The following is a 26094-nucleotide window of genomic DNA, read 5'->3' as shown; positions in this document are numbered from 1 at the left end:
CCTCGCACAGCTCCAGGGAGTTGTTGAAGATCTGGGTGAAGATGGGAGCCAGCTGGTCAGCACAGACTTTCAGGCAGGACGGAGACACTCCATCGGGTCCTGGGGCCTTCCTAATCCTCTGTCTCTGTAAGAGTTGATGCACATCCTGTTTGCAGATCCTCAGCGCAGGCAGGGGGTCGGGTACAGGGGTTTTGTGATGGAGATGGTGGGGGAAGTGAAAGGTGTGAAAGTCCTTTCAAACCTGGAGTAGAAGTCACTGAGCAGGCTAGGGCTCCCCACAGGGTGGGGGGATGGTCTCCTGTGGTTGGTAATGGTCTGCAGGCCTTTCCAAAATGCAGAAAAATCGTCGGCAGAAAAATGGTCCTTCAGCTTTTCAGTGTAGTTCCTCTTTGCTGCCTTGATCTCCTTTGTCAGCTTGTTCCTGGCCTGCTTGTACAGGTCCCGATCCCCACTCCTGTAGGCCTCCTCCTTGTCCTGGCGTAGTCGTCTCAGTTCTGCAGTGAACCATAGTTTGTTGTTGTTGAATGTGCAGAAGGTTTTGGTCTGCATTCACATGTCCTCACAAAAGCCGATGTAAGATGTCAGTGTCAGTCAGTCCATCCAGGTCTGAGGCTGCTGCTTCAAAGACACTCCAATCAGTGCAGTCAAAGCAGGCCTGTAACTGCATCTTTGACTGATCTGTCCACCTCTTCACAGTTCTTACTGCAGGCTTAGCAGATTTCAGCTTTTGCCTGTAAAATGGGATGAGGTGGACCAGGCAGTGGTCAGAAAGTCCCAAAGCAGCGCGGGGGACAGAGCGATATATGTCCTTTATTGTGGTGTAGCAGTGGTCCAAAGTGTTCATGTCCCTGGTGGGACATGTCACATGCTGTCTATGTTTAGGCATTTCGAGTTTGAGATTTGCTCTGTTAAAATCCCAGAGAATGATTAGCAGAGAGTCTGGTGGGTTTTCTCCACGTCTGTAATCTGGTCGGCAAGGTGATGTAACGCCTATGACCAGCACAAACAAAGCAAACTCCCGCAGTGAATAAAATGGTCTACAGTTTATGAAGAAAGATTCCAAGTGAGGGCTGCATGTCTTCTGTATCAATGTGACATCTGTACACCAACCTTCATTAATGTAGAAACACGTTCCTCCTCCCTTTGACTTCCCAGACAGTTTCGTGCAGCGATCCGCACTGAACAGCTGGAAGCCCGGCAGTCGTAGGGCGCTGTCCGGGATGTGTTCGCTGAGCCAGGTTTAGGTGAAGCACAGGGCGGCTGTACGGCGAAAGTCCAAGTTCTTGGTTAGGAGAAGGAGCAATTCATCCATTTTGTTAGCCAGATAGCGGACGTTTCCCAGGTGTATGGACGGGAGAGCGATGTGTAATCCCCGCTGCCGCAGCTTGCTTAACGAGCGCTCCAGCTCGTTTCCCGCGCCGGCGTCTCCGTCTAAATCCACAGAGCGCTGCTGCTCCTCCGACCAGAATCTCCAAAAAACAATCTGGCTGAGTGAAAACCAGAGAAAAAAGTCCGGCACTGGATAGCCTTATGTTCAAGAGTTCTTCTCTGCTAATTTTAATAGCAGAGGGAGTGCAGAAAACAACACTAAAAAATCAAATAGCAACAAGTACTAGAGAGCACAGTACCGAGGCGTCCGTCCGCGGCGCCATCATAGAGATTAGAAAAGGTGAAGTACTGATTCAAAACTAGTGAACAGAAAGAACAGCTGCTGGCCACACATCTTAACGCCTTTCATACACTTTGTGTCTTTACTTGTTGTCTGTGTTTAAAATGTCTGTAACTGTGTTTGTACAGAAAGATTCAGACTGGAGGGTTTGGTAAATAAAGTGAAACATCTACCTTGTAACCCTCCATCACGTGTCCTTTCATGGCCAGTTTGATGTCTTCAGCATGAACTCCTTTCTCAGCCCCGTCCTCCAGACCCATGATGTCATTGAAGACCACAGAGTAAAATGTATTTTCGTTTCCACCTTCTTTTTCGAATAGATGAGTTTGATACTGAAACACAAAAAGATTGAAAGTTGGATTTAATGATGGAGAAGTCATCTTCAGAGTCTACATGGTTTCACAACAACCTCAAACACTATAGTGATCCTAACTGTTCTAACAAAACACAATTAAAGATAGCATAAAGGACAAAGTCAACATTCTTAAAATTTTAAATCCTTTATATTTCATGGAGCACACTCACAGGTGAGACAAACAACCAGGAAGTAAACTGCTTTAACTCTGGAAAGTAAAGTCAAACACGTCTAACCAGTCTGTCAGACTCATATAATATATGAAGGTTAGAGTCTATGAACACAATGAATCTTTAAGCTTTTAGACATAACATGTCATTACTTCATTATATTGTTATAATTAAACTTTGATTAGTTCAGTTTTGAACATAAATATGTTTTGAGGACAAAGAGATGTTTGACAGTAAAATCTAATCAGTTCATCTTTATTCTAACTTTGACTTAAAATAAACTCATTAATTTCTATTAAATGTGTCTTACTGTACTGTAACAGCTACTCTACATCATACCTCCTTCTGCTGCTGTGACACTCAATCGTAATAAAGTTATTTCTTATAATCTAAAGTTTTCTTACTTCTTTAGTAAAGCTGCTGTCAGAGGTGGTTGTACTGGCTGCAGCAGGAATGGTCATTCTGCCTTGTAAGATGCTGCTGACTGAATTGATGAAGCTGGACTTTCCAGCTCCGACTGGTCCGTACAGAAGAATTCTGAGGTGTTTAATGTTACGATTTGCAGGTTTGTAGTCCTTCACAAACCAGAGATCCTCTTCTCTGTCTCTGATTAAAATATAAACGTGAACTTAGTTAATTTTATTCTGTCATACATTTTTCTTAACTTGAGGCTGTAGGTTTGATGATTAAAAGAGAAACTGATTCTTCTTTTAAAACCTGCTCAGACCACCTCTAGCTGCAGATACAGGACAGTTTATTTCCTTTAGTTGGTAGAAGTGGTCACTCAGACCTCTGACATTAATGTTAATTAATTAACTATAATTGATCAGTGAACAGTCAGTATGTTTAGTGTGGTTTGTGTTTCTCTGTTGCTACAAACATCACTGAATAATAAATCACTCAGATCTTTGCAGATGATGATTTCTTTTAACATGCAGTCGACACCTGTCTAAAGGTGTGATGTTTGAGAGAAGTTACAGTTCAGAAATATTCAACTGTCACCACATACACATTACAGGTGACTCACCCCCAGAGTATGTCCCTCCATGGTTTATCAAGTACTGAAGAGAAAGTTGTTTAATTAATTAAGAAACCAGTTCAGAAACAGAATTCAGACTGAATGATGATAATAACTGATTAATGTTCAGAAATAAGTTTCATGTCTTACTGAGAGAAGATGAAGGTGGAGCTTAAACAAAGACAAACATTAACAAACATGTTCAGTATTTAATAGATTACTCATGAGTCGTGTTTAAGTCAAACATGATAAAGTCAATCAGATGCAACGATTTATAACTTTTATCAACATTCAAACCAAGAGCATTGTCATTGTGTTTAGAACAGAGTTCTGTGGTTAACTCACCAGGACGAGAGAAAATTGCCTTCACTTTTTTCACTAAGGAAAGTCAGACCACAACAGGATGTGAAATGTGACTGTAGCTTAAATCAGCTGAAAACATTTTATTTTAAATGTTTGCAAGAATTTAAAATGTTGAAAATGATTCATTGTGGTATTTTCTATATGAATGAACTTGAACTGCTAATAAGACAAGATTATCCTTTATTTATCACTAAGTGGTTTAAGAGTTCTGGCATTAACATTAGAAAATTAGATTCAGTTCATCAGTAACTTCAGAATAATGATAATAATTAATATTATAAATAATGAATCATTAACAGAACTGAGACAATAGAAACATCCTTACTGGGAGCGATGGTCGTGTTGTCGTCGTTCTGCTGCAAAGAGAATCAACTCAGGTCAGAAACTGTTCATCTAAAAGATCATCACTGTTTAAAACCCTGACTTTAAAGAAATCCAACAACATAATTACCCTGCCCGTCACACCTGATACCAACCTGATATCAACATATAAAGATCAATTTAATAAATAAAGACTCTACAGAATTTAATCTCCACATCCTTTAAACCATGACAGGTTGACACTTACCTGAACCAAACAGCAAACTAACAAAAATGTCCTCACTGCCAAAACATCAACCTGTAGACTGACGCACAAACTAAATGTTTGTGATCATATCTGTGGAGCTGATTTCTTGTAAGTCATCTGATCAGTCTCCAATAAACTGGGTAGATCATTTATATAAAGAGTCAGTTCCTGTTAATCTGCAGCAGAAGAGCAGAAGAAAGCTGCAGGTAAAGATTTCTCTGTTCACACTGGACAGTCAACTTTCGCATGTTAGCACTGATAGCATTTTAATCAGAGATCATTGGCTGTAGGTGGAGGAGAATTTATTCCCCTTGAACAGCATGTTCAGATTTATTTGACCTCTCTGTGTCTGAATGAAGTCCTTCATCATATTCTCTGTGTGTTATTAACTAGTGACTGTTTCAGGTGTGAGAGATAACCCTGACATCCTTCTCCTCTTTACTCCATGATGGACAGCTCAAACTCAGGTGAGTGATGCTCTGCAGACATATCATTTCTACCTGTCGCTGTACATTCATGTCACCCTGTTTCTACAGGTGAAGGCAGCTCTATGGATCCAGGTAACCAGTCGGGGAATCAGTTTTCATCAAACTCTGAACAGCAGGTGAGTCAGGAAGTAAACTGGTTTCACTCAGACGTCAACGTACCTCAGTCCAATGTTCTTCTACTTTAACTATAAACATTTTATGATACTGTGACGTCTGTATTTAGTCACTGTTAATGTTTCACATGAAGCTTTGACATTATTAATCTACTCAGATAAACTGGATATGAAGCCTGTTATCAGAGAGTCACTGCAGTAAAATGAATCAATGACCTCCAGGAATCAAACCTGACACTGTAGATACCTGTAGACTCTTGATTAACCTCCATGTCAAATTCCAGTCAAACCATTTATGTCTATAGATAGTCTATAGATATATTGAGGATTTTGTTATTCTGTGTCTGAATATGTGAAAAATAAATTTAGGAGCTGGTTGCAATCTGTTTGGTTGGTTGGGGATTAGCAGCCCAGTGGCTAGACATCACAAGATTAAGATAGACATGAGACCTGAAGTAACTTTTGTATGAAATATTCGAGGGTGCACATTCCTTTCCTCCCACCACACTCCAGTTGGGGATCAGGATGGATTATAGGTCAACATGTCTACAATCCAATTACAGTATTGTTTACCTTCACTTGGTGTTGGTTCATTACAAACATTTGCAAGTGTTTCACTTGTGTAGTCTGAATACCTCTACTCACATCCTTGGTAGTACTAATCACACCACTGTGACAAAACTTCAGAGAAGTCTTTGGTGAACCAGTGTATTTCAGTTAACATCCCTCCTTTTGACACGTGGTATAGTCCATGGGTCAGTTTAGTATAGTGGGGAAACCAGTACTTAGGAAGAAATGCATTTAGCTTGGTACATCAATGATTGATGTACCCAGCTACAACATGAACTCCGTGAGGATGGCTCTCTACTGTTTGCCTATCATTCCCTGGATTTAGTCAAGAGATGCTGGAATTTGAAACATATCCCGAATTCCAGAAACTTCCTGAAGCTTAAGTTTAATGCCAGAATGTATTCATTAGTGTAACTAATGAACAAGTGAGTGAGTATACAAAAATATCAAACCACATTTTACGTCTTGCCAAATAAACTGAATAGATGACCACTTTAAAACCTCATGGTGATTGTATGTAACTATGATTATACACAATGTGAACAGGGGTCATATAAAAGGTGTTTAACTTGTGTAATTTTAGACAATATACTTTAAATTCTGACGTACCCCTAAGAGCCCCTTGGATTCTTCTTGAGTATCCTAAATAACTGTCAAGACTGTTGTGACTTTGTTTTATCTGTAAATTCATTTTATTAGAGCTGAGGACTCTAACTGAATATTTCATTCAATAAAAGTGATCAATAAAAAGTTGTCAGATCTTGTTATAAGATCCCTCCATAAAACTCTGAGATGTAAAAAGGTAATAAAACTTCAAAGAGCTCAGATTTGTACTTAAATATAATACCTGAATAAATTTACTTTGTTTCCTCTAGTTTCTGTTTTTTCATGAATGTTTTCATGTTTCTTTTGTTTTTTTCATCAGGGTGTTCTACAGAAACTGAAGCTGAAGATACCAGAAGAATGTTTTTAGTTTATGTACAGTTATTCACTTTGGTTAATTTTTACGATCAAATGTTATCAAATCATTTTTTACTGACAAGTTCTTACACATATGTCAGTAAATACATGTTTAGTAAGTGTCTGTTTTCTCTGTAGGTGCTGAAGATTTAGTGAAGAAACCTTCAATTCCCCAAAAATAATTTCTGAACTTCCTTGGTCTTCTGGCAGACAGTCTACCAGAGAACCAGACGACACATAAAGGTTAATACATTCCACACACAGTAACAGTCTAACAGCTACAGGATGGAAGAAGACAGTCCTGGTCACTGGTTTCTGAATTAAAGGACATATCCTGGTCAGATATCAGTCCAAGGTTCCTCCCAGTAGAACTGGAGGTCAAGCTAAAGCCATCCAGAGAAACTAGATGATTAAGAAAAACCTTTATTAGTCCAGCAATGGGGAAATTGCAGTTCACAACAGCTTACAGAAAATTCAGAATAAAAAATAACGAGCAAAAAGAGTAGCTATAAAAGATAAACAATGAAATAGAATCGGATAGAAATATTGCACAGATTAGTTGGTGAATGTATATAATGTATGAGGTTTTATGTATCTTTACTGTGAATGGAAGAATCATCTGTCTGATGGATTCAAACCAGTCCAATGTGGTTCCTTTAATCCTTTAATTAGTTCCACTTGTGGGTTCTGTATATCTTCGTTCAGATAATCTTTTTGTATTCTACGTTGTAGTGGAGTACATAGATACAGGAGTGAAGTAGTAGAGTAGACAGTAAAGTAGTAGTAGAGAGTACCAGTGATGTTTTGAGTCATTTTTATGCAGAAACAGTAACTTTAACCAGAGCTGTTTCTGTTCTATCATGAACTCTAAAACCTGAAACTCTTTAAACTATTCCTGTTTAATGTTCACACAACTGATTAATAACAACTTTAGAAGGTTGGATATCAGTCTATAGTTGGCTAAATCATCTGGGTCTACAGTATTCTCTTTAAGTAAAGGTTTAATTAGAGCAATCTTAAAAGCGTGAGGCCCATACCCTGTTAATAAAGAGAAATAAATAAACCATTCATCAGAGAGTTATTCTAGTACCAGGGTCCTTTAAGTTCCTCAATGTATAAAAGTTAAACAGCTGTAGATGGTAACAAATGTTGATCCTTTTCAGGAAACAATCAGTCGTCTTCATGGTCACGATCATGGAGTCGATCAACAGTGAAGGTCTTCAGAGTCGTTACTGGTAAGACGTATGGAGCTGATGAGGCCAATGGTGGAAATGGTGGAATAAAAGATGGACGACAACAAAGATGGAGATCACTGCTGATCTGGAGGACAGTGACGTCATCATTGTCTTCTGTCCAATCACGTCCCGTGTTGGATCAGATGTGGAGGCTGCTCTGAGAAGAGAGGAAGGTAATGGAGGCTTTGTTGAATTGTTCAGTTTGTTCAGGACTAAAACCACAAACCGTCCTTCAGCAGGAAATACGTCTACAACACCTTCACAGTCTGGTTTTATCTGGAGACTGATTCTCTGGCTGCTCAGAGTTCACCTCCACATCAAACTCATGTCTCAGTTAAAGTCAGTCAGCACTGTGGACAACTCAGTAAAACACCACCACAAACGACTCCAAACAGAAACACTTTAGTGTTTAATTCAGTCCAGTCTAACAGCCACCTACCTGAACATTATTCACATTAGAGGGACTTCACTAGCGTACCTAATGAACTGGACAGGGAGGGTATAATGTATGTTTTAACTGGTCTCTCATGTTGTCTTTTGTCTTTTAGTGTCATCAAGAATGAAACCAGTCATCATGGTGCTGATGCATCACACCAGAGATGTGAACCATACAGCTGGAAGAGGAAGACGGTGTGAAAAGAATCCGATGGTTAAGTTGGAGGTCCATGTTCTCTTCCATGAGACTGAGCAGGGGTTACTGCAATGTGACAAAAACAAAGAGGCTGTCTATAAAATACAAGACCAGATCTACAAACATGGTTAATCTGGACTGATCACACGTTCAATCGCCTTTATTGGAGGAACACGTAAAGCAAAGTGAGAAAGAAATGACAACATCAGAAAATCATTAGAATTACTGAATGATTATTGATGTTGAAGAAACAGGAAATAAAAGAGAATGAATGTCCTGATCATCATCATCATCATCATCATCACTCACAGCACCAGACTAGCCTGGACCCTCCAACATGTTACAGACTGACTCTGTCAGGTTCCCTGTGATTGGCCAAGAGCATATTTACTCCCCGGTTGACTAAGATCACAGACACAAGGATGCACCCTGTAATATTATTTGAAAAGAAGGTAACTTAATAAAAACAAAACAAAAAAAAAAAACATTTACATCATTTTTGCAAGATATTCATATTCCTGGATAAAACACTCCAAAGCTCCAAAACAGCCAACTACTGAGGCCAGTATGTTATTCTACCAAGTGTATGAACATTGTTATGAGTCAAAATGGATCATTTTGTAACTCGCGCAAAAATCTCCAATAAACAAGATCTGTTCATAAATAGCAGTGTCATGACCACCTCACTGAACATGTTTAAATAAAATCATGAATATATGAACCTGTGTGTTGTTTGAATAGCTCAGTATTGAATGCACAATGACAAGGTATGTTTATACATGGCACTAGGCCAGTTTAATATAAAACACAAATTTTATACAATATATAGTAGAATAGAAGATGCTCAGTATAAACAGTAAGAACATTTTTTTTAATTAAAAAAATAAAAATAAAGAGTAGTAAAAAGAAAAAAATATCTAAATGTAGATGATTGGTATTGAATGGACTGTGATATAAATATGAATTACAATATAAATATGACTGTGCAATAGGAAATACATAGTTATATGTACAGTATTGTGCAATTTGTCATCCAGTATAGATATGGTTTATTTACAGTTGCAATCAAAATTATTCAACCCCCATTGCAAATAAGGTTTATTGGCAAAATGTACAAATTAGTACCTGTTTGCAATAAACAAATCAAGCAAGAGCAACTTAGATAGCTCAACACAACTAATATTACAAGTGGTTTCTCCAAATTCAACACAAAAATATCATTTTTAATGACCACTGCATTGTCAAAATTATTCAACCCCTTAATGATAAGCAACTTTAATACTTAGTAGAGCACCCTTTTGCTGTTATGACCTGCTGCAAACGTGATGCATAGCCAGACACCAGCTTCTGGCAGCGTTCCTGGGGAATCTTAGCCCATTCCTCATGGGTAAAGGCCTCCAGTTCACTAATGTTCTTGGGTTTGCGTGCTGCAACCGCCTTTTTCAAATCCCACCACAGATTTTCAATGGGGTTCAAGTCAGGCGACTGTGATGGCCACTCTAATATCTTCCAGGACTTCTTCTGAAACCAAGCCTTGGTGGACTTTGAGGTATGCTTGGGATCATTGTCCTGTTGGAAGGTCCAATGACGTCCAAGCTTCAGCTACCTCACAGACAGCATGACATTTTCTCCCAGGATTTCCTGATACTTGATTAAATCCATCTTGCCCTCTACACGCTGCAGGTTTCCAGTGCCAGAGGAAGCAAAACAGCCCCAGAGCATCACTGAGCCACCACCATGCTTCACTGTAGGCAGGGTGTTCTTTTCTGCATATGCTTCATTCTTCCTCCTCCAGACATACCGCTGATCCATAGGCCGGAAAAGTTCCAGTTTTGTTTCATCGCTCCACAGAACAGAATCCCAAAACCTTTTTGGCTTTTCAATATAGTGTTGAGCAAATTGGAGCCGACTTTTCTTGTGCCTTTGGGTCAGTAGTGGTGTACGTCTTGGAATTCGGGCATGGAGCCCTTCAACATTTAGTGTGCGCCTTACTGTGGACACTGAAACCTCAGTCCCTGCTGCCACCAAGTCTTGCTGCAGGTCTTTCGCAGTCAGTCGAGGATTTTTAACCACCTGCCTCCTCAGGACTCTGGTAGCAGCCATTGATAACTTCTTCTTTCTGCCACGTCCAGGTAGTGTAGCCACTGTTCCTTTCACTTTAAACTTGCGAACTATGCTTCCAACCGTATCTCTAGGAACATTCAGTGCCCTTGCTATCTTTTTATAACCTTTTCCTTGTTTATGTAAGTCAATAATCTCTTCTCTGAATTTTTTGGACAATTCTCTTGACTTAGCCATATTTCCAACATGCAATACAACATCACCATCAACAGTCTAGGTATTTGAGGTGTTCTAGCTCAAGCACACCTGATGCAAATAATAAAGACCTTGATTGGTTGCATCAGGGGAGCTTCAAATCACACCTGATTTCCAAATATGTACTCTCATGAGGAATTCTATTCAGGGGGTTGAATAATTCTGACACTGCAGTGGTCATTAAAAGTGGCATTTTGTGTTGAATTTGGAGAAACCACTTGTAATATTAGTTGTGTTGAGCTATCTAAGTTGCTCTTGCTTGATTTGTTTATTGCAAACCTTTGCTAATTTGTACATTTTGCAAATAAACCTTATTTGCAGTGGGGGTTGAATAATTTTGATTGCAACTGTAGGTTTCATAGCAGCAGCATGGTTACAGTGTAAACTGTTGACTTGTTTGTGTTATCAGGCTGAGAGTTTCTAGGGCTGGTTTAGAGCTGCCACAGCTCTGGGGAAGAAGCTATTGTTCAGTCTGGATGTGTGGGTGTGGAGGGCTTTATAACTTCTGCCTGATGGCAGCAGTTCAAACAGGTGATGAATGGATGTTTAGGGTCCTTGCAGATGGTAGTCACTTTCCTGAGGCAACTGATGATATAGATCTCCTCCACCGTGGGGAGTTGAGTCCTGATTGTCCTTTGTGCACTGGACACAACGCTGAAGAACCTTCCTGCAGAGCAGCTGCGATACCACGTAGAGATGGAGGATGTTAAGATGCTCTCTATGGAGCAGCAGTAGAAAGTTACCAGCATCTCTTGTGGTAGTCCTGCCTTCTTTAGTGTCCTCAGGAAAAACAGACAGTCGAAGATGTGTGCTCCCAGGAACCTGATGCCAGACACCCTCTCCACTCTCTCACCGCTAATAATGACCCGAGAGAAGTTACCATGCAGCCAGTGATCTCCAGAAGTTGATGACAATGTCACAATGGTGTTGGTGTCAAATGTCAAATGTGGGGACACAATCGTGGGTGAACCGGGAAGCATACCCCCTCATGGTTTGGCTGCACTCAGGGGGATGGTGGAGGAGGTGTGGGGGTCCAGTCTCACTGCCTGAGGTCCCTCTGTGAGGAAGTTCTGGATCCAGTTACAGAGCTGTGGGCTGTTACGAACCGAATGCAACAAGAAAAAAAAAGGTATAGATGCTCCCCTCTTTCCCCACTCCCAAGGATGAATATTACCACAGAGCTGCAGTCCAACAAAAGTTCATTTATTGCAAATGATGGTAGCATTTAGCTTCAGGGTGAGCATGGCCCAAAACAACAAACAAAAATTATTTGACCCAAAGCTAACTTGCCTAACCAAAAACAAAGAAAACAAAATACAGGTTTCTAACCTGACTCCCTATAAGATAAACAGGAGAAAAAGGAGATAAACAGAAAGAGCTACTCACCCCTACTACTACCTGGACTGCTAAAGTAAAGTCTCATCAAACATTACAAATACACATGCAACATGACACAACACAGTACAACTGAGCCTGGTGCAGTTGGGAGTAGGGTGAAGAGAAGAGAACGAATGTCTTAAGTGGCGGCCTTTTATAGCAGCTCCATCCGTCCAATCATCCAATCATCAGCCAGCACCTGGAGAGACACCAATGGTGGTAACACCACCCTCAGGCAAGGAGGAACAGCACCTGGAGAAAGAATCTCTAAGAGTGGTAGCACCACCACCCTCAGGCAGGGAGGAACAACAGCACAGAACAATCACACATCACGACCAAAAGAAATACTAAATTATGACCCTGGGTCATAACAGGGCTCATGCCGAGATGATGGAGTTTGGTGATTAGTTTGCCAGGGATGACTGTGTTGAAGGCAGAGCCGTCGTCCACAAATAACATCCTCACGTATGTGCTCTGTTTCTCCAGGTGACTCAGAGTTCTGTGAAAAATGAGGGAGATGGCATCCTCTGTGGATCTGTTCACTTTGTAGGCAGACTAGTGTGGATCTAGAGTGGTGGTTATGGAGTAACGGTTAATGTGTGAGAAGACAAGTTGGACAAAGTGTGAGAGGACAAGCTGCAAAGGTGAGTTTTGGTTGTTCTGATCAAAAATACAATGATTTGCATTTTTAATCTATAACAGCAGCTCTGACTGATGATGACAATGAGACACAAAGAACTACAAAGAACTAAAGAACACAAAGACATAAAGAACTATAAAGACACAAAGAACTACACAGAGATCTAAAGAACTACAAAGAGAAACTAGATGATCGCAAGCGATCATAAAGTTATGGGATAAGATCTGAGTTCAGGAGATCCTCAGAACAAAGCTCATCATTGCTGTTTTCTTTTTCATTTTGAAAAAATTGCACCTCAAAGCAAAATCAACTCCTGCTATCCCGTTCATCCAATTCTCACCAAACTTGGCATGTATAATTTATGGACGATAATGAAAAGTTCTCAAAAGAACTTTCGCAGGGTTATTGATTACAAAGTTAATGACTAATTAAGTTTTATGGCGTGCAACAGTGTAACTCCAAAGCTAATATTCTGTGAAGTATATACCCAAACTTAATCAAACTTCATATAATTGATAATAATATGATTCTGTACAAGCACCCCAACTTTTGTAACCCTTGGTCTCTAGGAGGCACTACACAAGCAACATTTCAATATCTCAAAAAACTGCAATAGCTAACATCATGAAATTGGGCATACACAATCTGTAGCATATAGTGTAGACGCCCATCAAGTTGCATGACAATACGTCAACAGGGGACGCTACGGGTGACACGCAAATATTTCATATGACTTTAAGGCCTATAACTGTTGAAGTATTCACCCAGTCCTTATGAAACTTAGCAACTGTCATTATAATATGCTTGCGTACAATCATCACCAAGTTTCGTGAAATTCGGGCTGTAGGGGGCGCAACAACAACTACATGTTTATATCTCACAAACCACACTAAACTGCTTGAAATTTGACATTAATAATCTGTGGATGACTCCTTATAAGCCCACCAAGTTTCGTGCAATATCTATAGGGGGTGCTACTGGTGACTCATGCCTCCGTGTCCCTCTCGGGGATGACTTCACCACGGCATGGACCCCTTTATGATCGCTTGCGATCATCTAGTTTCTCTTTGTAGTTCTTTAGATCTCTGTGTAGGTCTTTGTGTCTTTATAGTTCTTTATGCCTTTGTGTTCTTTAGTTCTTTGTAGTTCTTTGTGTCTCATTGTCATCATCAGTCAGAGCTGCTGTTATAGATTATGAATGCAAATCATTGTATTTCTGATCAGAACAACTAAAACTCACCTTTTTCTTGTGTTTGCTCTTATACACGTTCTTCAGGTCCTTTTTGATTTCACAACATACCCCATCAGTGTCGGTCATTATCACCAGCTGAGGAATCAGGTGCAGAAAAGAGTTTTGTTCTTTTAGTAGATTAATTCATTCATTCATTCATCTTCTGTAACCGCTTGTCCTATGAAGGGTCGCTGGGGGGGCTGGAGCCTATCCTAGCTGTCATCTGGCGAGAGGCGGGGTTCACCTTGGACAGGTCACCAGTCTATCGCAGGGCTAACACAGAGAGACGCTCACACCTACAGCCAATTTAGAATCACCAATGCTACAACACAAACTAGGGGTCATCAGAACTCTTCAGCACAGAGCACAGACTACCCACAAGACTGGATGGCACGGAGAAGGAACAGAAACACATCAAACGGACACTCAAGACATGTGGATATCCCAACTGTGCCTTTGTCAAAGGCTCAAAAAGATACCCCAAAAAGGACAGAGAGAAGGAGAGTAACAAAAGGAAGAACATCATCATCCCCTTACGTGGCTGGGGTATCCGAAAAACTCAGGAGAATTTTCAGAAATCCAGTTTATTTCAAACCAGGAAATACACTTAGGCAAAGACTGGTCCACCCTAAAGACAAAACACCAGGCAGAAACAGAGTAATGTGGTGTATGCTGTTCAGTGCAGTGAGGAGTGTACAGACTTATACATTGGGCAAACCAAACAACCCATCCATAAACGCATGTACCAACACAGGAGAGCCAGCTCATCAGGAAACGATTCAGTGGTCCACCTACTCCTGAAGGACAAAGGACACTCCTTTGAAGATAACAACGTCCAAATCTTAGCCAGAGAAGACCGATGGTTTGAAAGAGGAGTAAAGGAAGCCATCTATGTCAGACTGGAAAAACCTTCACTAAACAGAGGAGGTGGACTGAGATTTAATCTGCCATCTATTTACAATACAGTTTTAACTTCTGTCCCCAAAAAGTTTCAACCTCATTCACACCTTGACACTGGAGCCTCTGACGGACAAGGATCGTGAGAGCACCATTCATAGGGAAGAGGACAGGGACAAAAACAGTCCCTCTCAACGACAGGTACCGTAATTTCCGGACTATAAGCCGCTACTTTTGTCACTTGCTTTGGACCCTGCGGCTTATACAACGGATATATGGATTCTTACAGCTAACGGTCATCAGGGGCGCACTATCATGGAAGCGCAAGAGCGAGACAGACAGTTCGCGCCAGGTAACAAGAGCAAAACAAACCAAGTGAGCCCAAATGCAGTACGAGAGCTGCTTTTAAGTTAAAGGCGATCGATCTGGCTGACTTTTCTGGTATAGTAGGCTGGTTATTTTGATACAGTAAACGGCCGTGTTACTGCACCTTTACTGCTGTGTTGGCTGTTTTCGAAAAAGATGCTGGTTATTTTGTTGAGCAGCCGGGTTACTGCACTTTTGCTGCCGTGTTACAGGCAAGCACTTTTAAAAATGAATTCAATTTAGCCATTTAACATTATTGCCTCGTCAAGCGTTGTAAGCTTTGTTTTTTGTTATACTGCACTACTACGGTACTATGACTGCAGGAAGTGCGCTAGGAGCACACCGTTGTATTATTTGTGCACTGCACGAATGCTGTTTGTAATGTCAAAGATGTGAAAGTTTGATCGATTGATTGATTGTTTGATTGATTGATTGAAAGATTTATTGTGTTTCTCAAATGTAAATAAATGGGACGCTTTGCGTTTCCAAGTCATTTCTGTCCCGACAATCCCCTCTGTGGTAGAAGAAACCCTTACGGTAATTAAACATTAAAACACCAGCGGCTTATAGGCGGGTGCGGCTTATATATGGAACAATCTGTATTTTCCCCTAAATTTAGCTGGTGTGGCTTATATTCAGGTGCGCCTTATAGTCCGGAAATTACGGTAAGTACCCAATCGTTAATGGAAATTAGCTGCACAGGTTTCTGGTTGTTAACACAACAAGCAAGTTTCAGTAGGAGTTCCTATTTAAACCTCAGAACCCTAGAACTGAAGAAGCTGGATGAGTGGTGAAACGTCTTCTCAAAAAACTCTACAAGTCCAGTTGCCCTTTCTGAACATTTTTTGGAGAGATTAGAGAAGGTGAGGTACTGATTGCATTAATCAATATAATCTAGAGGTCAATCATTGTCATTGTCACAAGTACAACAAATTAAAAGTGCTCTCCTATCGGTTCATCATTGAGTCTAAAAACAAAATACGTATAAAGATATTAAAAAGAATAAATACAAACATATAACAACATTAGCAGCATAAATAACGCACATAGTCGTGCACACCCAGACATTGCATAAAAACAGTATATTGCATATTATTTTTTTGCAGCATTGAGGATTGTTATTGCAGTTGGATAAAAACTGTGTTTGAGTCAATTTGTCCTTGTGTTTATTGATCTGTACCGTCTGCCTAAAGGTGTGTACTGAAGGTAACAGTTCAAACAAGAAGTGACCGGGACGGTGGGTGTGCTTTATAATGTTCAGTGCTTTTTTGAAACAACTGGAACTGTGTAGCTCTTCCAGTGTGGGGAGAGGGCAGCGGTGTTGATGACCCTCTGGAGTGCTTTCCCCTGAACCGCTGTTCAGCTGGTGTACCATATACCCCCCAGTTGGTCCTTTCAAAGCAGTCCTGCAGCTGCTGGGAGGTGCTCCTGGCCATGTGGTAACAGTCTTAGGCAGACATGTGGACTCGAGTCACATGACTTGGACTCGAGTCAGACTCGAGTCATGATTTTAATGACTTCAGACTCGACTTGATAAAATTCGCCATAACTTGCGACTCGACTTGGACTTGAATGCTATTTACTCGAGACTTGAATCGGACGTGGCCTCTTTGACTTGTAATGACTTGACATGTCTCGAGTCAAAAACTACATTTCCTGATCGTGGACCAAGACACCCCAGAGACTCATTCACTTCCGCGAGGAAAAAAAAAAACAAAAACATGCGAGACGAACGGGCAGAGCCTGCTGGCCGATACAGAGACATGCAGCCGAGCGTCCGGTCTGCATGACAAACAAAATACCGTAAATCCTCTAATAGAGGCCCGGGGCTTTATTTGACTCAAGCGCATCGCGGCCCCGGCCTTTATTGGAAGGAGGCCAGAATTAGAGGCAGGCCTCTATTTCTATTTGAGCAAAACGAACTACCAGTAGAATGAATAAAAACAAGATTTTGTGTCTATTTGAACCTATAAAATACCAGGTTCATTTATTGAAAACGTACAGTTACCATAACATGGTATGCTTACAGAACATTAACAACTAATACCGGTAATTCAGGCTAAATTCCAGTGTAGAAATATGGTAACAAAAACGTAGCAAACATACCGGTAGTGCATTGTAAACACTTAACCATACACGGTGATAATTACCGGTAGGTTATCGTAACAGAAAGCAACAGACACCTTACCACTCCAAAGTTTAACCATTCCTGTCTCGTTTGGTTTGAAGCAAAAAATAAATAAAAAACTCCTCCAATTCAATTTAATCCTCGTCCTCCTCAGTTTCCTCCTCCTCTTCATCTCTCCCTGTAATCTCCTCATCACTTGCGCCAGCCTCTACAACAAGTTCATTATTGTATCCCGTGGCGAGCGTTCCTCCGCTCGCCATGACTACGCTGTGTGTGGACTGAACGTTTATAAATCAATCCGCGGATCACGTGTGTTCCGAACCGAAGACATTGATCCGAACGGATCACGGATCAATGATCGTTTTTCAGTCACGGGTAAAAAATACACGTAGGCTACACAGTCAACATAGTAAATTATCTAAATGTACAATGTACAAACAATTTAGACCTTAATTGTTTTAGGGCTTTATGGTTTTATTTATTTTCATTGATAACCAGTGCCTTTGGTTGCAGCTTATTTTTACTATTTCTCTCTCTCTCTCTCTCTCTCTCTTTCTCTCTCTCTCTGTCTGCTGTTTTTGTTATGCAGATTAAACATTGTTTTATTGAAATATTAAGTTTCATTGTGATTTAAGGAAAATGTTGACCTACCAAGCATGAAGCATCCAGTAGATGCCAGTTACATGCATCCACACAGTTCATGCCTCACTAGTCAAGGCGCTTTACCAACTTTAGGATGACAGTGGGGCCTTCCGTGCTAATACATTTCCAACCCACCATTCACACACAATACTTTGAAGGTCTTTGGGCGCATGTGTATATACAGATAAATAAAATATATGCATATTTTAATTTGTGTTTATAATAAAAATAAAATACTGTAGATTAGGTTGATATGTTGAAATTATGATAGTTAGTCTAATAATGGCATTATTAAGTGAAGAGTACATGATGACTTGTTCAGGACTCGAAGAAGCTTGGGACTTGGACTTGGACTCGACTTGGCTTTGGTGTTACTTGGACTTGGACTCGACTTGCCCTTCTCTGTCTTTACTTGGGACTCGACTTGGACTTGACTGCTAAGACTTGGGACTTACTTGGGACTTGCCAAACAGTGACTTGGTCCCACCTCTGGTCTTAGGCCACGTCCACACGTACGAAAACGATCTTTTCCCTCTCCGTTTTCGAGGGCATGGTTTCAAGAAATATCCGCGTCCACACAGATCCTTTTCAGCACGACCGAAAACGCTACTTCATATTCCAGGCCTATAGGTGGCGCTGTTTCAGTTTCAGAAATTCACCAAAAACGGAGAGCAAGAGGCGGAGCATACGCACAAATCTTGAGCGCTGTTTACAAATCGCCTTTTTTGCTCAGCGTGGTGGCACAGGAGCATGCCATTGTTGTTGATGTTGTTATGAGACGTCTTGCGGGAGGTGGAAGGCTGCTCGGGGGTGTGGCGATGACATCATCATTTTCGCCGTTTTCGCCGTCCACACAGAAACGCAAGAGTTGCGTTTGCGAATTTCTCGACCCTGGGACCCGTTTTTAGAAAAGTGCGTTTTAGGGCAATGCGTTTACAGGATACGTGTGGACGATCGGCCAAAACGATGCAAAACTTCTGCGTTTCTGCGTTTTTGTGTTTCCTTGTGGATGGCCCCTTAGTGATGGCTGGAGCAGTTTTCCTGAGATGAGCATATGCGGGGATTAAAAGCAAGGACAAGTAGTTGGACTGGCCCAGGTGTGGTAGTGGTCTGGCCCTGTAGGCCAGTTTGATGTTAGAGTACACCTTGTCCAGGGTCCAGGGAACGCTGCCTTTAGGTCCTCGTGATATTCACAGCATCAGGATACATGCTCTGCTTGTTGGTAATGCTTGCCTGCAGAAGGCCGATAGCCAAGCTAGCATTAGCATCATGTGGGATGTAAACAGCTGTAATCATGAGCACAGCGAACTCCCTTGGGAGATACAGTTGAAACCAGATGTTTCATAAACTGTGTTAAAAGAAGAAGAAGCTTGTGGGAGGATACCTAAAATGTTTGACCCAAGTCATACACTTTAAAGCAGGGGTCTTCAACGTTTTCCAGGCCTACTTATGTATATGTGTTAGGGCTGCTCGATTATGGCAAAAATCATAATCACGATTATTTTGATTGATATTGTAATCATGATTATTAAAAACGATTATTCACTGATTTGAGAACAAGCATTTATTGAACTTTTAACTCTGGTAAACTGAAAAACAAGAAAAATACAAATAAATAAGAGAAAACTATATTAATAAAATTAATTAAATAATATGTAAAAATAAAAAATAAACACTATCCCAGACTTTGGCAGGGCCAGTGTGCTGAATTTGTTTTTCAGCAATTAATTTTTAATAGAAAATTCCCAAGCAACAGTACCTCGACCAATGAGGTGAGTAGGATTTCCGCTGTCAGCAACGGGACGACTCCGTTTTTCAAGGGACGGTTGACAGCCTTAGTAGCGTGACATATCTTCCACAATATCTTCGTTTGTTCCAAGTCAGACTCCTCGAAACCAAAGTGTTTCCACACCAGAGAAATCGCTTTACCTTTCCTCCCGACAAAGACTACCTGTCTGCCATCTTCTATTGTCTTTTTTCTGGCGGGGCGGAGCGGAGTGCGCAGGTGGGGATGGAAGGGTTCGCTGCATTTACTACACAAGACACGGCGTGTGGCAGAATGATCGTTTTATTACGATTATCTTGTTTTTATGACCGAGGGAAGCCAAAATCGAGATCGAAATCGAAATTCAATTAATCGCCCAGCCCTAATATGTGTTTTAAATTTATGGAAAAATAATTTCGCGGACCCCCTGTTGAAGACCCCTGGTTTAAAGGCAATGCTACCAAATACTAAGGAAACGTATGTAAACTTCTGACTGAAGAAAGTAATAAAAAAATCTCTAAGAAATTCTCTCTCTCATTATTGTGGCATTTAGCAAATAGAAATAATTTTGGTAATCCTAACTGACCTAAAACAGGAGAGGTTTAGTCTGATTTAACTTCAGACAGTGAGGAAAGAATGTTTATGTGTCTTTTAACACAGTGTATGTAAACTTCTGGTTTCAACTGTATATGGGCCTGCATTTAATAGTCAGATATTCTAAATCTGGAGAGCAGTGACTTCAATGTGTTGGTACACCAGCTGTTGTTCAGTTTCCTCCATATGATCTGTTCATATCTGCTCAAGGTTTCTTCCTGTTAAATGTGATTTTTTTCTAAGTGCTGGCTCTGGGGTTCTGGAAGGAGTCTTGAGACAATTTGTATGGTTATTGTCTCTTTATAAAAACACTGAAGTAAATTTAATTGAAGACAAGACATCCATGAGGAAACAGAGATGGAGATTCAAAATACGAAGTTTGACCTTAAAGAGGTATTAAAAGTTTTATTTTTATTTTTTTTACTTATTCCTGCTGGTCTCTAAACACCTTTCATACATTTTGTCTCTTTACTTCTTGTCTGTGTTTAAAATGTCTGTAACTGTTTTTGTACAGAAAGATTCAGACTGGAGGGTTTGGTAAATAAAGTGATAGGTTTACCTTATTACCCTCATTCATATGTCCTGTCATGGCCAGTTTGATGTCTTCAGCATGAACTCCTTTTTCAGAAGTCATCTTCAGAGTCTACATGGTTTCACAACAACCTCACACCATAGTGATCATAACTGTTCTAACAAAACACAATTAAAGAGAGCATAAAGGACAAAATCAACTTTCCTAAAACATTAGTTGGAGCGCATGCACATGTGAGTTAACAACCAGGAAGTAAATGGCTTTAACTCTGGAAAGTACATCAATCCAATCAGTCTGTCAGACTCATATAATATACGAAGATAAGAGTTTATGAACACAATGAATCCCTGTTAGGTTGACCTTTAAGCTTTCAGGCATAAAACGTCATTACTTCATTATATTGTCATAGCCTAATTAAACTTTGATCAGTTCAGCTTTGAACAAAAGACTAAAAGTCGACTAATTTAATCCTAAATGTGAACTTCACTGTGACAGCATCATGGTATCAGTGTTAGAAGAGCTGTTCACTGGATAATGAACTGAACACAATCAGAGGAGATGAATATACTGACAAAGAGCTGATGGACTGAAGACATCGATCTCATCAAGAGAAGAATCTGACAACAGGATTAGGATTAATATTAAAAGGTAGAGCCCTGTGGATATCAAGCTAGAAGTTAAATACTTATTACTGGTTCTTTAATTTCTATTAAATGTATCTTACTGTACTGTAACAGCTACTCTACATCATACCTCCTTTTGGTTAGGTTTTCTTACTGTTCTGGTAAAGCTGGTGTCAGAGGTGGTTGTACTGGCCACAGCAGGAATGCTCATTCTGCCTCGTATGATGTTGTTGACTGAGTTGATGAAGCTGGACTTTCCAGGTCCGACTGGTCCGTACAGAAGAACTCTGAGGTGTTTAACGTCACCGTTTACAGGTTGGTACTCCAGCACATACTGGAGATCCTCTTCTCTGTCTCTGATGAAAATAACATGTATATTATAAACGTGAATTTAGTTGATTTTGTTCTGTCATGAAACTAATGACATCAGAATAATCAACAAGAACATGAGGCATGGACACACAAACCAATCAAACTAAATAAAACCAAAACCAGCCAAAAGGTTTTCTACATGCTGCTCAGACCACCTCTAGCTGCAGATACAGGACAGTTTATTTGCCTTTAGTTGGTAGAAGTGGAAGAAGAAGTTCTTGCAGCGTGTTTGTGTCTGTTCTTGGTTGTGTTTTGAGAATTTGCAGTGCACCTGTTGTCACATGAATAAAAAGACTTTCTTAATTTACTTGAGTTTCGTCTCACGTGTTCAAGTTGCAGTGCGTTGGCTACCATAGTAACTTCTCCCAAATGTCACACCTTTGGGTGTTAAAAGTCTGCAGAGCTCTGAGTGATTTATTATTCAGTGATGTTTGTAGCAACAGGGAAAAAAGAAACCACACTAAACCTACTGACTGTTCACTGATCAATTATAGTTAATACAAATAAACTGTCCTGTATCTGCAGCTAGAGGTGGTCTGAGCAGGTTTGATAATAAGAATCAGTTTCTCTTTTAATCATCAAACCTACAGAAAAATACATCTGAGGAAAACACTATAAAAACTTTATGCCTTTCTTCTCCAACACATGGTCAGCCAAAACAGCTGCAGCTGAACCAAACAGCAAACTAACAAATATGTCCTCACTGCCAAAACATCAACCTGTAGACTGACGCACAATCTAAGTGTCTGTGATTATATCTGTGGAGCTGATTTCTTGTAAGTCACCTGATCAGACTCCAATAAACTGGGTGGATCATTTATATAAAGAGTCAGTTCCTGTTAATCTGCAGCAGAAGAGCAGAAGGAAGCTGAAGGTAAAGATTTCTCTGTTCACACTGGACAGTCAACTTTAGCATGTTAGCACTGATAGCATTTTAATCAGAGATCACTGGTTGTAGGTGGAGGAGAATTTATTCCCCTTGAACAACATGTTCAGATTTATTTGACCTCTCTGTGTCTGAATGAAGTCCTGCATCATATTCTCTGTGTGTTATTAACTACTGACTGTTTCAGGTGGGAGAGATAACCCTGACATCCTTCTCCTCTTTACACCATGATGAAGAGGTTGTTCTCAGGTGAGTGATGCTCTGCAGACATATCATTTCTACCTGTCGCTGTACATTCATGTTACACCTGTTTCTACAGGAGGCGGCTCATATGATATTTCATCAAAGTCTCACAAATCAGAACAACAGACAAAAGATCAGGTGAGTTAATAATCAGGAAGTAAACTGGTTTCACTCAGACGTCAACGTACCTCAGTCCAATGTCCTTCTACTTTAACTATAAACATTTTATGATACTGTAACGTCTGTATTTAGTCACTGTTAATGTTTCACATGAAGCTTTGACATTAATCTACTCAGATAAACTGGATATGAAGCCTGTTATCAGAGAGTCACTGCAGTAATATCAATCAGTCACCTCCAGGAATCAAACCTTATACCGTAGATACCTGCAGACTCCTGATAAACCTCCATGTCAAATATAAATGCTGCTTTAGACCATTTATTTCCCTCAACATGTTTAGATGCACACAGACTTCATTTGGTCTCCACAGGCTGCAGACTCAGACTCTCAGAGACCACCAGTCCACGGTCTACCTGTCAAGACTGGTGAGGAGGATAATGATCGGCCTGCATCCTCTGATCAAGGCCAGATCCAAAAAGCACAGGTAAGAATAAACAACAGTCTTTGAAGGAGGATTCTCTTTCTTCTCTTCTCTTGTCTGGCTTCAAACATATTTCTTTCCTCCATGTGAGCTGCTTTTCTTCAGGGTTTCTTCCTATTAAGTCTTCCTTAGTGGTGCTCTGGAGGTTTTATTCTTGGGTTCTGGAAAGCATCTCCAGACAAATTTTAATGTTATTGAGGCTATATGACAAAAAAGTGAAAAAAAAAAAAATAAATAATAATAATAATCATGTGAAAAATAAACTTGGAAGTTGGTTGAAATCTGTTTGGTTGGTTGGGGATTAGCAGCCCAGTGGCTAGACATCACAAGATTAAGATAGACATGAGACTAGCAGGTCTGAAGTTCACAGGAAGTTTTGTATGAAATATTCTGTGGTCACTCCCTTTAGTCCTCTTGATAATCCTTATTGGTAACTCATAATTAGGTTGATTTGGTGTTGATGGTGCTCACAACAATGTTTGTCATACTATAAGATTGGAGATATAGATGACAGTAAGTAGGATGAGGGTGCACATTCCTTTCCTCCCACCACACTCCAGTTCAGGATCAGGATGGATTATAGGTCAACATGTCTACAATCCTATTACAGTATTGTTTACCTTCACTTGGTGTTGGTTCATTACAAACATTTGCAAGTGTTTCACTTGTGTAGTCTGAATACCTCTACTCACATCCTTGGTAGTACTAATCACACCACTGTGACAAAACTTCAGAGCAGTCTTTGGTGAACCAGTGTATTTCAGTTAACATCCCTCCTTTTGACACGTGGTCCATTCCATGGGTCAGTTTAGTATAGTGGGGAAGCCAGTACTTAGGCAGATATGCATTTAAACATTTTACAAATTTAGGAATGATTGGTAACTATTTATCTGACTTCTTCAATAAAATGGAAAAAAATGGTGCCCCCACAATTCAGTGACTCTAGTATCAAACCACATTTTATGTCTTGTCAAATAAACTGAATAGATGACCACTTTAAAACCTCATGGTGATTGTATGTAACTATGATTATATACAATGTGAATAGGAGTCATATAAAAGGTGTTTAACTTAATTTTAGACAGCATACTTAAAATTCTGACGTACCCCTAAGAGCCCCTTGGATTCTTCTTGAGTATCCTAAATAACTGTCAAGACTGTTGTGACTTTGTTTTATCTGTAAATTCATGTTATTAGAGCTGAGGACTCTAACTGAATCTTTCATTCAACAAAAGTGATCAATAAAAAGTTGTCAGGTCTTGTCATAAGATCCTTCCATAAAACTCTGAGATGTAAAAAGACATAAAACTTCAAAGAGCTCAGATTTGTATATATCTTAAATATAATACCTGAATAAATTTACTTTGTTTCCTCTAGTTTATGTGTTTTCATGAATGTTTTCATGTTTCCTTTTTTTTTTTTTTTCATCAGGGTGTTCTACAGAAACTGAAGCTGAGGCTACCACAAGAATGTTTTCAGTGTGTGTACAGTTACTTACTTTGGTTCATTTTTATGATCAAATGTTATCAAATCATTTTTTACTGACAAGTTCTTACACATATGTCAGTAAATACATGTGTAGTAAGTGTCTGTTTTCTCTGTAGGTGCTGAAGGTTTAGTGCAGAAACCTTCAGTATCAGCACTCAGCATTTCCCAACAAGATTTTCTGGACTTCCTTGGTCTTCTGGTGGACAGTCTACCAGAGAAGCAGACGACACATAAAGGTTAATACATTCCACACACAGTAACAGTCTAACAGCTACAGGATGGAAGAAGACAGTCCTGGTCACTGGTTTCTGAATTAAAGGACATATCCTGGTCAGATATCAGTCCAAGGTTCCTCCCAGTAGAACTGGAGGTCAAGCTAAAGCCATCCAGAGAAACTAGATGATTAGTTGGTGAATGTAGATAATGTATGAGGTTTTATGGATCTTAGTGTGAATGGAAGAATCATTGTTTTAATCTGTCTGATAGATTCAAACCAGTCTAATGTGGTTCCTTTAATCCTTTAATTAGTTCCACTTGTAGGTTCTGTATATCATTTGTTCAGATAATATTTTTGTATTCTACGTTGTAGTGGAGTAGATAGATACAGGAGTGAAGTAGTGTAGCAGTGTTTGCAGCTACAGTACGTTATTGTGTTTGTCTTGTCAGAACAGTGCTGCTTTAAAGTTTTTACATCCCTCAGTATTTACTTTTTTTTTCATAAAAATAAAACAAAACATCAACAGATCCTGAGAGTAGACAAAGAGAAGCCAATCAAACAGACATTTCATGTGTTTTCATGTGTTCAGAAAGCTCCTTTGTCCACAAACATGTGTTGTGAAGATCAGACTGAGACAAATCCCTGATTTATTTAAACTGAACCAGGAACTGAACCACACCTGAGTCTCATTACATTGATGGAAACACTTCTGAACACATGGACTCTGATTGGATCCTAGAGGAGCACTGGTGTATTTTCAGTCTATTACCTCTGTTTAATGTGCCTAATTGGATTCTCTTTGTCTACTTTTAGGACTTATGTGAAAATCAAAACAGCTGGGATAGGCTCCAGCAGACCCCGCGCCCCTTCACAGGAACAAGCAGTTAGAGAAGATGAATGAATGAACGTGAAAATCAAAACCAGTGATGTTTTGAGTCATTTTTATGCAGAAACAGTAACTTTAACCAGAGCTGTTTCTGTTCTATCGTGAACTCTAAAACCTGAAACTCTTCAAACTATTCCTGTTTAAAATAA

General features: G+C 40.0%; 1 protein-coding gene across 1 annotated transcript; it reads right to left on the bottom strand.

Annotated features, from left to right (window-relative positions):
- Positions 1-1568: 1568 nt before the first annotated feature.
- On the bottom strand, positions 1569-10243 carry LOC311488737 (interferon-induced protein 44-like; the record flags this gene model as incomplete). Its single annotated transcript, XM_084545588.1, has 4 exons — positions 1569-2058; positions 2599-2800; positions 3873-3931; positions 10133-10243. The coding sequence occupies 4 exons, from the start codon at positions 10241-10243 to the stop codon at positions 1804-1806; spliced, it is 627 nt and encodes a 208-aa protein (XP_084401714.1). The 3' UTR covers positions 1569-1803.
- Between the last annotated feature and the right edge of the window lie 15851 nt (positions 10244-26094).

The sequence above is a fragment of the Chelon labrosus genome (genome assembly GCF_963514085.1).
Source record: "Chelon labrosus genome assembly, chromosome: 5".
Taxonomy (NCBI): domain Eukaryota; kingdom Metazoa; phylum Chordata; class Actinopteri; order Mugiliformes; family Mugilidae; genus Chelon; species Chelon labrosus.
This window is presented reverse-complemented; position numbering and strand designations above follow the sequence as displayed.